The 13,747-nt window shown below is 33.8% G+C and overlaps 1 protein-coding gene across 1 annotated transcript; it reads right to left on the bottom strand.

The window, feature by feature from the left end:
• Positions 1-2,283: 2,283 nt before the first annotated feature.
• Positions 2,284-10,695, bottom strand: LOC111044559 (2,3-bisphosphoglycerate-dependent phosphoglycerate mutase-like). The gene is made up of 4 exons (XM_039426437.1): positions 10,264-10,695; positions 6,935-7,167; positions 4,743-5,001; positions 2,284-2,813 (listed from the first exon to the last, which is right to left on the bottom strand). The coding sequence occupies exons 1-4, from the start codon at positions 10,409-10,411 to the stop codon at positions 2,647-2,649; spliced, it is 807 nt and encodes a 268-aa protein (XP_039282371.1). The 5' UTR covers positions 10,412-10,695; the 3' UTR covers positions 2,284-2,646.
• Positions 10,696-13,747: the final 3,052 nt, after the last annotated feature.

Raw genomic sequence — 13,747 nt, 5'->3', positions numbered from 1 at the left:
ATAGATTCTTCATGGTATTGTTGATGTAGTAAAACAAAAATGTTCTGTAAATATTAATTTTTGAGAAAGTTATTCAAAAACAATTTTGGTAAATTGAATAATTTTCTTAAATATTGATATTCTCAGAAAATTTTTTGTTTTACTAGATCAACAATACCATGAAGAATCTATCCTCTAAATCTCACGAATTTATCTCTTACCGAATTTAAAATGTTCTGTGAATGAATATAGATTCTTCATGGTATTGTTAATCTAGTAAAACAAAAATGTTCTGTAAATATTAATTTTTGAGAAAGTTATTCAAAAACAATTTTGGTAAATTGAATAATTTTCTTAAATATTGATATTCTTAAAAATTTTTTGTTTAACTAGATCAACAATACCATGAAGAATCTATCCTCTAAATCTCACGAATTTATCTCTTACCGAATTTGAAAATGTTCTGTACCAAAAATCTAAACTTTAGGCGCTCATATCTCAAAAAGTAATAATCGAAAAAAAAGTGTTTTTCATTTTGATAGCTTGATAGTATACAAATCGAAAACTTTGAAAAATATCATCAGTAAAAGTTTATTTTCAGCGTTTGCACAGCCTTAATAATCTGAATACTAGCGGCACTAGATTATATTCATGCAGTGTTCATGTGACAATTATTGCTGAAACTTGTGTATGGGATAGAGTCTATGCTATAATATAGATACAATGCAGATAGAACATTATAATTTAATACGTACAGTGGGCCTATATTAACTTAATTTATCATTCTATTGATGTCTATCTTGACATTCAATTCACTAAGGCCACCGACGCCTATTATTCATTGGATTTGACAGCTACCCTTGGCTTTACAAGTGATTTACTGAGGCCACTGACGCCTATTTATCGTTCTATTGATGTCTATCTTGACATTCAATTCACTGAGGCCACCGACGCCTATTAATCGTTCTAATTGATGTCTATCTTGACATTCAATTCATTGAAGGCCCATGTCGCCTGTATTTAACCTGGACAATCTTTACATTGTATTTAATAGCTACCCTTAGCTCTTAAGTGTCAATCTAAGGCCACTGACGCCTATTTATCGTTCTATTGATGTCTATCTTGACATTCAATTCACTGAGGCCACCGACGCCTATTAATTCATTGGATTTGACAGCTACCCTTGGCTTTACAAGTGATTTACTAAGGCCACTGACACCTATTAATTGTTCTAATTGATGTCTATCTTGACATTCAATTCATTGAAGGCCCATGTCGCCTGTATTTAACCTGGACAATCTTTACATTGTATTTAATAGCTACCCTTAGCTCTTAAGTGTCAATCTAAGGCCACTGACGCCTATTTATCGTTCTATTGATGTCTATCTTGACATTCAATTCACTGAGGCCACCACGCCTATTAATTCATTGGATTTGACAGCTACCCTTGACTTTACAAGTGATTTACTAAGGCCACTGACGCCTATTAATCATTCTAATTGATGTCTATCTTGACATTCAATCATTGAAGGCCCATGTAGCCTGTATTTAACCTGGACATCTTTACATTGTATTTATTAGCTACCCTTAGCTCTTAAGTGTCAATCTAAGGCCACCGACGCCTATTAATCGTTCTAATTGATGTCTATCTTGACAATCAATTCATTGAAGGCCCATGTCGCCTGTATTTAACCTGGACAATCTTTACATTGTATTTATTAGCTACCCTTATCTCTTAAGTGTCAATCTAAGGCCACTGACGCCTATTTATCGTTCTAATTGATGTCTATCTTGACATTCAATTCATTGAAGGCCCATGTTGCCTGTATTTAACCTGGACAATCTTTACATTGTATTTATTAGCTACCCTTAGCTCTTAAGTGTCAATCTAAGGCCACTGATGCCTATTTATCGTTCGATTGATGTCTATCTTGACATTCAAATCACTGAAGGCCTATGCCGCATATATTTTTATGTATTCTACTTGTTGAGCACTATTTACAGCTTATTGTCATTTTTTATTCCTTTTGTAAATCATTGTCATTTATTATTATTCCTTTTGTAAATCATTAAGATTGAACTTTGCAGCAATAACTTTCATTATAGCACTCAATTTATATTCACAATTCAGGTATCATTAATATTACCTTTTCGATTATTGTCAGACTTCAATGGTCATTAATGTCATTGACCTAATCTCATTTAAATTTTGTTTTTCTCTAACGTTTTATCACATGTTGTAATTTTCCCAAGATTTTTCAACTCAGTCTTCTTACAATTGTTTTTTGTATGTGGCCATCTGCCTATTATTATCTCATTATTATTATTAAAGTCAAAAAATTAGATACTGCACGGTACCTATAGTGAATATTAATACCTAACATTTTAATAACAAACTCCGTTTACCATAATAGAGAATTCTAAAAACCATGAATATTTTGAAATAATACTGTTAGTATTTCACCATATTTAGGTCTAATTTACATATTAATTAATTATTATCTATAACATGATGAAAATTTTGTAAATGTACGGTACCTAACAATACCGTCAAAAATATCATTGAGGCCTATTGAATCAGTCTTTCCTCAAACTAATACTACTGGCGAACGTTTTGAAAAAATATATTTCAAAAATTGTAATATCTTAGTCTTGGTTAATTTGTTTCTATTTCGATCTGGTTATAGAAGCTGTTCTCTTGATGGATAACTCGAGTTTATCTTGATCACCAAGGAACGTTTTTGGTTTTTGAGGTTTCAGCTCTGAATTGAACTCGTATATGAATGGAATCGCTGTAGGTACATTTATGTTAGTTATTTCTGAATCGGAAATACCTGAAAAATGAAACAGATTAACATTTTTAAGTCTGTAAACATGAATAATATCTGACTTATAGTTGATGGTAACAAAATTCGATTGCAATAACCACAAGTTAGCTTAATATCCTGCATTAGAATTAATCTTCTTCAAAGAAAATTGATTTCTTAAGAATGTTCAACATCATTCACATAATGGTATTACAAAAAGTTCATGATGAAACATATTTACCTATTCTATTATTTTCTACAATAGAAAATAGAATAGAAAAAAATCTTTATAATTCAAGAAGTTAACACAACGAAATTTTTATACAAACAGACATTTGATGCTTCAATAGACAATCACCAGCCAGAACATTTTTATTCAATAATCAGTTATTATAGAAATTACTGGTATCCATTTTATGCAAACACAACTATAGTGTGTTTATATTGAATTTGTTTATCTTGTTTATTATGAAAATGAGCGCTCGAAAATTGTTGTGTTCATATAAAGAAGTATAAGGATGGTGTAGGCCTACTGGTAATTATTAAAACAATTCAAGTGTCCCTATTCAGTGTCCCTACCGTACTTTATTGGAGAATAATTTGTATACTCAAGAGATGACACAACAGTTGAACTGTATGTGTCAATTGTGAATCAAGTAGGCTACTTTTTTCACAACTAAATGCATCAATCTAGATTATAACTTGATTGATGAATAGTATCATTTCATTAGCCCCCTGTGGGTTGGGGGAGCTTTGAGTCGAACATCGTACTCAAGAATGTGTTGAAAACCAGAATTCACCCACAGTATCCCTGCTTGTCGTAGGAGGCGACTAAAAGGGACCCCAAGGCAACTCCAGAGGTTTCCTTGCCTTCAAACCCACGGAATCTGCCCCATTAGGGCAGTTTCGGAGGGGCAAAAAGAAAAACCCAAGAGACCAGAGATGGGTGAAACTCCAGGCACAAATGTGGGTGAAGAGGCTGAGCCGAGGGTAACCGGGTGCCCTAGACGAAATTTGGCGACCCCTCCTTCAACGGAAGGACCTACAAAAAAGTCAGGAGTGGAACACCGTAGGTCACGGGTTTGTGGGTGGAGATGCCTAAACTCACCACTGCTCAGAGAAGGGCATTGAGGCAAAACTTCTTGGGAGAGGTGAGGCTTTTAACCCTGCAGAGTTTCGGAGGGGCAAAAAGAAAAACCCAAGAAACCAGAGATGGGTGAAACTCCAGGCACAGATGTGGATCAAGAGGCTGAGTTGAGGGTGGCCGGGCGCCAGACGCCCTAGAGGCAGTTTAGCGTCCCCTCTCTTAGCGGAAGGACCTACAAAAAGACCAAGAGTGGAACTCACGTAGGTCACGAGTTTGTGGGGGGAGAGACCAAACCTCACCACTGCTCAAAGAAGGGCAGCCATTTAGGCAAAACTTCTTGGGAGAGATGATGCTTTTGGCCCTGCGACGTTTCGGAGGGGCGAAAAGTAAAAACCCAAGAGCCCAGAGATGGGTGAAACTCCAGGCACAAATATGTGCGTCAAGAGGCTGAGTCAAGGCGCCCTAGAGGCAACTTGGCCACCCCTTCCTCAGCGGATGACCTTCAAAGAAGGCCAGGAGTGGAACTCACATAGGTCACGAGGACTAATCAGTTTGAAGAGACTGCTAAGTATATCACACTGGATTGCGACAAGCAACCAGATGATGAATGGAATGTTAGTATAGGGAAAAACTCCTGGTTCTTGTAAAGGACACAGGTATTGGTTTGCCTAACTAACGTACTACTGGGAACACAATAAGCTTCGGTTGACGTGTGGGGTTCTTTGAACCTTTGGATCCTTGAATCCGCCCCTTCAAAAATAATAATAATCATCTCATTAAAACATCCTACACTGTACTCGCTTAAATAAATTTATTAATTCACCAGCACAAACAATATGTAAAAGTTCTGAATGAAATATAAATTATACCTTCAATGTGTTTTATCAGACTTCTCAATACTGTGCCGTGTGAGACGATCAGGACATTCTTGCCGCTCAAAATACAAGGAGCAATTGTTGCCCTCCAGTAAGGAACAACTCTTTCCATAGTGGTTTTTAGCGATTCAACTTCAGGAACATGGATTTCATCTCCGAACTTTTTGAAATAGTCTGCAATCACATCGTAACAGAAGTGATCCTTGGACATTGGAGGTGGAAGAATGTCAAAACTTCTCCTCCAAAGTTGTACCTGTTTACAAGAGTGAAAGTAAATATTGTCATTTTTACTTGGGCCTAGTAGAAAGAAAAATATGACTTCTAAAAAAAACTTCTATTAATTAAGAATTTCAATAGTTGATGGAAATCATCAATAAATTAATAAATTCCAAGTTTTCTAATAGATTATGCAGCGATTGAATGAGATTTCCTTCATATGACTGGTAGTTCAATCTCTCCATGCAATTATAAAACTCCAAGATTGATCAGCTTTAGAAATACCTTAATATATGGAATTGATTCTTATCGAACCTTATTAATTTGATTGTCAGGAGAGCTAGCTTTTAAATTTGTAGCTAAGAAACTTATAGCTTATTTTGTCTTATGAACAAAAATTGAATTTCCTGTCATAAAATAGTTCTTGTTTGCTGAGGGTGATGTCCACATGAGCTCTAGGCTTGTGCTTGCGTGGGTAATGAGGTGGATGATAATGAGAGATGAATGGACCTATATAGTTTTAGGTGGGTTCCGAACCACCGGGAAGCAATTTTACAACTCTCATATTCAGAGGAGTTGGCTCAAACGGTCATCCTTCCAACGGCAGTACCAGAAGAATGCTTTTTAACACTTATCTAAGCGATAGCTTATCAGAGCGACCACTGAGTCAAATCATGTATCACAAGTTGGCTTGACTTCTAGTAAGTTTATTTATTCATACATTGAAGCATAAATTACAGTAGCGCAATGAAATTAATATTTTCTTAAAATGTATTTTGATTAATATTTTCTTAAATAAGATGGAGTTGAAAACTGAACTAGTTGTTATAATTTGTATTTTTAATCTATTATTTTATCAAAAAAGGGTACAGTACTAGGTATAATTTTATTTTATAAATAGAAATTAATATTGATTGTTTTAATGCGGGGATTGTCAATTTGATGAAGCTACTGAATATTTTTATTTTTTGTTTATTAATATAAAATATATTTATTTGACAGAAACGGTAGGTGATATTTATAATTACTAAATTTATTTTTAAAGAAGAATGCTTCAAGGATAGAGTAATTAGGACTTTGCTTTCCTGTAGACAATGCATAATCATGATTATACAATACAAGCCGTCAGGCTCACTTCGCTCGCCATATCCGTCTAGCCAGGGGGCTCCGCCCCCTGGACCCCCGACTGGATCGTCCAAGAATGAGATCAGCAGGCTCGCTTCGCTCGCCTGCATTTTTCATTTGAGAATTTTTATCATATGTTAGAACAATCCAGTCGGGGGTCCAGACTAAACGTCTGGCTAAACGGATATGGCGAGCGAAGCGAGCCTGACGGCTAGTAATATAATATTCCCAGGATTGAAGTAGCAGTGCCCAATCAATTTTTCCGCGATAAATGCATTTAAATCTTCAACTTGGTGCCAACCTAACAAAGTCAACTCAACTTAATGCCAACCTGACAAAATTATTAATTTAGTTGCCAGTTAACAACTGTTTCGAAGAGGTACTCTATCTAGATTATAGTTCTATAGTAACATATGATATGGAAATTTCAATTATAATTAAGAGATTGGGAGAAGAAGAATATACATGCTAAAAGACGAACTTTAAACCCTTAAAAACAACCCTTAGAGTTAAAATATTGCCAAAAGATTTCTTAGTGCGCCTCTAAAGGGCCAACTGAACATACCTACCAATTTTGAACGTTTTTGGTCCAGTAGATTTTTAGTTATGCGAGTGAGTGAGTGAGTGAGTGAGTGAGTGAGTGAGTCAGTCAGTGAGTGAGTGCCATTTCGCTTTTTTATATATAGATACAATTATTTATATTAGAAGATTAATTGTGCATATGAAAAGGGATAGAATAAGAAATATAGTCCACTTAACAGTGAATAAAAATACTTGGAATAATCACCTATTGGAACTTGTTTTTTCCAACAGAAATTTGAAATACAGTATGGAAATAGAATAACCTGTTTATATCCATATTGCTCCACAGCTTTTTCCTTATTCATGCCCGTCAGATGACCGTAATGTCGCTCATTCAGTTGCCAAGCCTTTTCAATCGGGATTTGCTTCTGATCAAGCTCGTCAAGTATTGCTTTGGCGGAGCACACAGCTCGGCTAAGCAGAGAGGTGAATACAACATCAAATTTCATACCTGTCTCTACTAGCAATCTTGCCGCTTCAATTGCATCCTTGTGTCCTGAGAAAATCAGAATAATTTAAGCAATAACATTAAATGGGTTTCTATTGGAAAACACTACTTTAGAGGGAGAAATTCATCTTGAAGAAAAATAATTCGGTAAATATTATAAGATCAACAAAAACAACGATGCACTAAAATTATACAATTGTTACAGTTATCATTAATGCAAAGGCTAAATATAAACTTTCTACTGGTGATATTTCCCAAACTTTTTCGATTTGTATACTTTATCAAGCTATCAAAATTAAAAAGTTTTCTCAGGAAAATATTTTTTTCGAATCATTACCGTACTTTTTGAGATATGAGCGCCTATAGTTTAAATTTTTGGGACAGAGCATTTCAAATTCAGTAAGAGATAAATTCATGATATTTAGAAAATAGATTCTTCATGGTATTGTTGATCTAGTAAAACAAAAATGTTCTGTAAATATTAATTTTTGAGAAAGTTATTCAAAAACAATTTTGGTAAATTGAATAATTTTCTTAAATATTGATATTCTCAGAAATGTTTTTGTTTTACTAGATCAACAATACCATGAAGAATCTATCCTCTAAATCTCACGAATTTATCTCTTACCGAATTTAAAATGTTCTGTGAATGAATATAGATTCTTCATGGTATTGTTAATCTAGTAAAACAAAAATGTTCTGTAAATATTAATTTTTGAGAAAGTTATTCAAAAACAATTTTGGTAAATTGAATAATTTTCTTAAATATTGATATTCTTAAAAATTTTTTGTTTAACTAGATCAACAATACCATGAAGAATCTATCCTCTAAATCTCACGAATTTATCTCTTACCGAATTTGAAAATGTTCTGTACCAAAAATCTAAACTTTAGGCGCTCATATCTCAAAAAGTAATAATCGGAAAAAAAGTGTTTTTCATTTTGATAGCTTGATAGTATACAAATCGAAAAACTTTGAAAAATATCATCAGTATAAAGTTTATTTTCAGCGTTTGCACAGCCTTAATAATCTGAATACTAGCGGCACTAGATTATATTCATGCAGTGTTCATGTGACAATTATTGCTGAAACTTGTGTATGGGATAGAGTCTATGCTAATAATATAGATACAATGCAGATAGAACATTATTATAATTTAATACGTACAGTGGGCCTATATTAACTTAATTTATCATTACTTTTTATTTATGCTACACAAACTTTTCTATAAAAAATACTGTTTATTATATTACAATTTAGTGATGCTGATGTAAAATTATTTATCACTGCTCATCATGATTCAATTCTGAAATTGACAAGAAACTTCACATTGGGTTCTATAGTGAGGTCCACTTCATGATGACAGTGGATAAAGATAGAAGAACAGCGTTGCCTATTCTCCGCATTAATTAATTACATATTTCTATATTGCCAAAAACAGATTTGGCATCGTTGCGGAGCTAGAAAAGGATAGTAATACCTTCTTTGTCGAATGATAGACAAGGATAGCAACATCAAAGTTAATCAAATACTGTCATTATAACGTGGACCTCACTATAGCATGTAATAGCCCAAAGTTATTAGACAGAAGGTTGGTCACTCATCTATAGTATTTTAGTTAAAATGCAATTGAAGTGGGGGAACTGTAGTCGTGACGTAGGCTGTAGTCGTGAGTAGGCAAAATATCGCATTCTTGAAATATCATACGGTGACGTATAGTCAAATTATATAACACAAACATTTTCTGACATGCAAGCTTTCTTTACAATAATTATCAAAACATTTAAATAATACAAGCATTTTGCCATATAAAAGCAAAAACCCTACCTCCTAACCTTCCCTTTCAATCCCTTAAGGTTTTTTCATCTTCTCGGTCGTGTTTATTTTTTGTAGTTTGGCTATACATCAGCTTGTGAATTTCGGGGATGAGATATTTTGATTTTCGTAGAACATGGGCTCGATACCAGCATGTGTTCAGTGCATTTATATGAATGAAATTTATCGGATTTTTCGGGATCGGTTTAAATATTTATGTAGGATTTTTTATGGCTTAATCTGAAATTATAATAGTATAACGTTGTCCACCAACGCTTTTCCAGCTTATTAACTTTTTCGTGTCACGTTTTTAGATTCTTGAAAGACTTTTAACTTCATTTTATTCATACAAGTTGAATGAACTTGACATATTGAACAACATCATTAGAATCGGTGATTCATTCGCTATAATTATGGAGAATTTAACAGTTTTAGATCAATCTTGAGGGGATTAAATGACGATGTTTTTGAAGATACAGTGAATAAACTGTATGCTCAGTGTAGTTACTCTATCATATTTTAACTACACGTGACGTCACGCTGGCGTTCCCCCCACCACTTCGAATCTTACACCTGTGAGTGTTCAACCTTCTGTCTACTAACGTTGGTAATAGCCAGTACCAGAGAAAACTCCTATAATGTGCCAGTATTCTGTGCCAGTACATAAGTACTGGCATGGCAATTCACAAAGAACAACAATAATATATATAATTTTTTAATCATTATACAAATTACTAGAGCCGGAACCCTCTTTTTACTTATTTATACAAAAATACCGAACTACTTGATCAAATCAAATCAAAATTTTTATTCACAATACAAACAATTGAGGGTCCTGCCAAACCCGAAGGTTTTTCGGCGGGTGCCCAGTTACAAAAAAAATACGTGTTTCAAAGATAAATAAACTTAGAAAAAATAAATATTACACTTTAAAGATTTTAAAAGTATAAGATGAAAGAAAAAAATACAAATTGCTAAAAGAAAATAAGAAATATACATAAGATGAAAAAAAATTATTTTTGTGAAAAAGATGGTACCGGTATCAATTTCCAAAATAATTCAATTCATTAGCCATATTGGAATATTTTATTAGAACATATGATTATTTGATATATAAGGCTTAAAGTGTTGATGAAATGATTTATTTAGAGTTGTATTCGAGTTCAACATACATATTATGCATTGTTTATCTTTAGATATTATCTTAAAGATATTTTTATAATTGGATCATTGTAGCAGCGCATGAATGTCACAGGCAGATCTATTCTATATTCAAAATTAATCCTGTTCTACTTGAATATTTGTGAATAATTTATTCAACTGCTTACCCTGTTCACTCAGTTGAGAATCATACCAGCCACAAAATAAATTCTGGTTGGTCCATTCACTCTCCCCATGACGAATCATAACCAATTTGTATGAAGACATTTTTGATAGATTTGTGAGTCTAGCACAGACAATTAAAAAACTTCTCATATGTAGAGGTATGATAACAAAACAGATCTAGATAATAACACTAGATAATAGGTACTAAGATTGCACTATTGTCTACAAACTCAACTAGACTTTACTTGAAATAAATAAAGAACATGCAAGTTTTTTATAATGATATGTCTAACATTTAAATGAACCTAAACCGCTTGTTTGTTTAAAACACATGTTGATAGTCACTCTCAAGCTGCTATGTATTCACTAACATACACGTACCGGTACGTCTAATAATTATTTTTATCTCGAATGTAAATTATAAACTGTCTACAAAGAGCAATTTTGCTAGTCTTATCATTGAATAAGTTACTGCAATAAGAAACTATCGAGCTCAACTTACTTAATTATTCTAAGCCATTAATAATTACATTAGATTTTACATGGAAAACTGTAGTATCAGAAAATAAGGCCTCAGAATTTGAGTCATATAAAATATACGATTCAATATTAGAATAATTTGTTTTTCTTGCTTGTTACTAAATTGTAAATATATGTTATGTATATAAATATATTTGTAATTATAGATTGGAGAATTTTTTCAATATAATTGTTAAGATCATTAATAAGAGTGAGAAAAAGTGGCAACTGAAATTTTTAAGGTGTCTAATAAGCGATGTATGGGTTGTTGAAGTGCTAAACTCAGTTTTCTTTCCATATCATAAACGGTTTCGAAATTTCCATTGGAGTTTTTTTTTCAATACCGTACATAATTCAGTATATCATTGGCTTTGTTCTAATATGCGTTTTTCGCGATTAATGCCAAAGTAAACAAGTTATCGAATTTACAAAAAAATGTTACTTTTTTATTTATGAACGATATGGAGAATGAAATGTTTTAGTTTGGAAAGATACATTTTTTGAATTTTCAAGAGAAGTTCTAATAATATAGTCGAAACCGTTTATTATCTGGAAAGAAAACGGAGTTTAGCACTTCAAAAACCCATAACTCGCTTATTAGACCACTTAAAAATTTCAGTTGTCACTTCTTCTCACTCTTATAATGATCTTAACAATTATATTGAAGAAGATTATCCAATTTATATAATAAAAAAAGTGTACCGAACTGCCTTAAACAGCTTGAGCATATCAGGGAAGGTAGCCTACTGGAGTCAATATAACTTATATACAATGATTAAAAATATGACAAAGAACTTCACAAATATGCTGACTGCTAGCTTTACATATGAAGGAATTAAAATGAAAACTATCCAAACAGCTACTATTACTTAGAGAGTTGAATGCGAGAAACACTTCTTCCACGGTTACATGATGGAATGAGAAAGATGGACCTCTTTTTTCACTTTATTCAAGTAGTGGGAGACAGTACCTATTTAAGCTGTTTGTTATTGCAGCCAGAGCCTCATTTATGCTGTCAACATAGTACAGGTTGAAGTTTTTAGAACTCAAGTTTACATTGAAGCAGATTTACTTTCCAACATAATAAGTTGCCAATTTTTTGTATAGAACAAGACGTTATTCTCAAATGTAGAGCAATAACTGGCTTCAACGTTTGAGGAAATAATTGTTTTCAACAAAATCCGGGTCCCCCGACATTCACCCCCACACACAAAGATCGGAGTCCTGGATCCGCGCTTGGTTGTACGACATTATTAATGATTAAGAACAGCAACTTATTGTTTTATTTAATAAAATTGACAGATTTTTTGTAGAAAACTAAAAACTATTTGTGGACCATTTTGGTGTAGATGCGGCTTGGGTAACTTGACATCATATTTAATTGTTCATAATATTTTTAAAAATTAGCAATCATGAAATTTTGTCTTGTAAACCAGACCAGGCTACTGTACCACTGTGACCATACATTTAAATTTTATGTTGCGACTGTCATGAAAAAGAATTTCACTATAGACCTAAGTACAGTATTCCATGTATTAAGTTGAATACTGCGAATCATAACATAAAAATAAAATAGTTTTGCTGATATACAAATTAATAAGAAACAAGGGTCAGGCCCGGTTGCATAAAAGTCGGTTATATTTTAATCATGATTCATTTTACAAGAACCAATCAGAGAAGCCTTATTTTCAAAAAATCTTTCTCTGATTGGTTCTGGTAAAATTATTCACAATAATAAAATTTGATTTAATCTGCTCTTGTGCAACCGGGCATTAACCCTTCAAGACCCAAGGTGCAGAATTATGTACATCACTTTGCTTATCCCTTCCAGCAGACCTGATTTATTACCTACAGTTGGGAAAAAATATTTGATGTCTTAATGTCATTCAATTTACTTACTTTATATATGTAAGACAAATTTCAGAATGTGCATTATTATGCACAATCTGTAGGGCCTACCAGAGTCATATGCCATGATGGACAAGCCTGTATAGTGTATTGATAGAAGTCATTAGATTGTACAAAGTGCGCCAGAGAAACTTAACTACACAGGAATTGGTCCTGTAGAGGCGCAGGAGGGGTCGCATCTGGAGGAGGAATTTTTCAAATTTATCATCCCTCAAGTAAGTAGCCATCATGCTCTGGTCTAGAAGACAGCGGGCCTTCGCAGTAGAGAGCTTCTTTTGTAATGGCCAACCTTGTTGTTGCAAAGTAACGTGTCTTCCGCGCTCGATTTGAAATTCCTCCTCACAGACTCGTTCCTGGCCGTAACTCGATTCTGTCGTGGATTAGCTCATTTCGGGAGTGTGGAAGTGTCGCTAATCCCAGAAATGGACTTCAACGAACCATCAGAACTCCAGAAAATATCGAAAGAGTGTAGCAGTCAGATGTGTGTTCTCCCCAGCGTTTGGCTCGCGAACATGCAGCTGCTATGGCAAGTTCCGACTCCACTGTTCGACGAATTTTCCATGAAGACCTTCAATTTCAACCCTATAAATTGGCTGTTGTTCAAGAATTGACTGAACGCGATTTTGTTGCCTGTCAAAATGCATTTGCTATGCTGATTGACAGCCTGCCTGAAGACGCGGTCATTTTTTCAGTACCGAAGCTCATGCAATTTTTTTCGTGGGGTTATTTGAATTCCCTGGTTTATGTCGATCGACCACCGACCATAGTACACCTCAAGAACAACATTCGCGACGCCATTGCCAACATACCGATTGATATACTGCAACAAGTGGATACAAATTTCAAAAGTCGACTTCATCAGTGTATGCGCAATGGGGGTTGCCATTGATCTGATGTCATTTTCAAGAATGCATGAAAAAAAGTTGGGATTTTGTATTTTCATATAAAAAAGTATTAAACCATTAACTGAAGTACTTTTGTTGTTATTGACCTTTCAAATAAGTAAGTTTCTCTGGCGCACTTTGTAGTTTCATAGGACACATTCCAATGACAAATAAA

Source organism: Nilaparvata lugens, chromosome 4, assembly GCF_014356525.2.
Source record: "Nilaparvata lugens isolate BPH chromosome 4, ASM1435652v1, whole genome shotgun sequence".
Lineage (NCBI taxonomy): Eukaryota > Metazoa > Arthropoda > Insecta > Hemiptera > Delphacidae > Nilaparvata > Nilaparvata lugens.
This window is presented reverse-complemented; position numbering and strand designations above follow the sequence as displayed.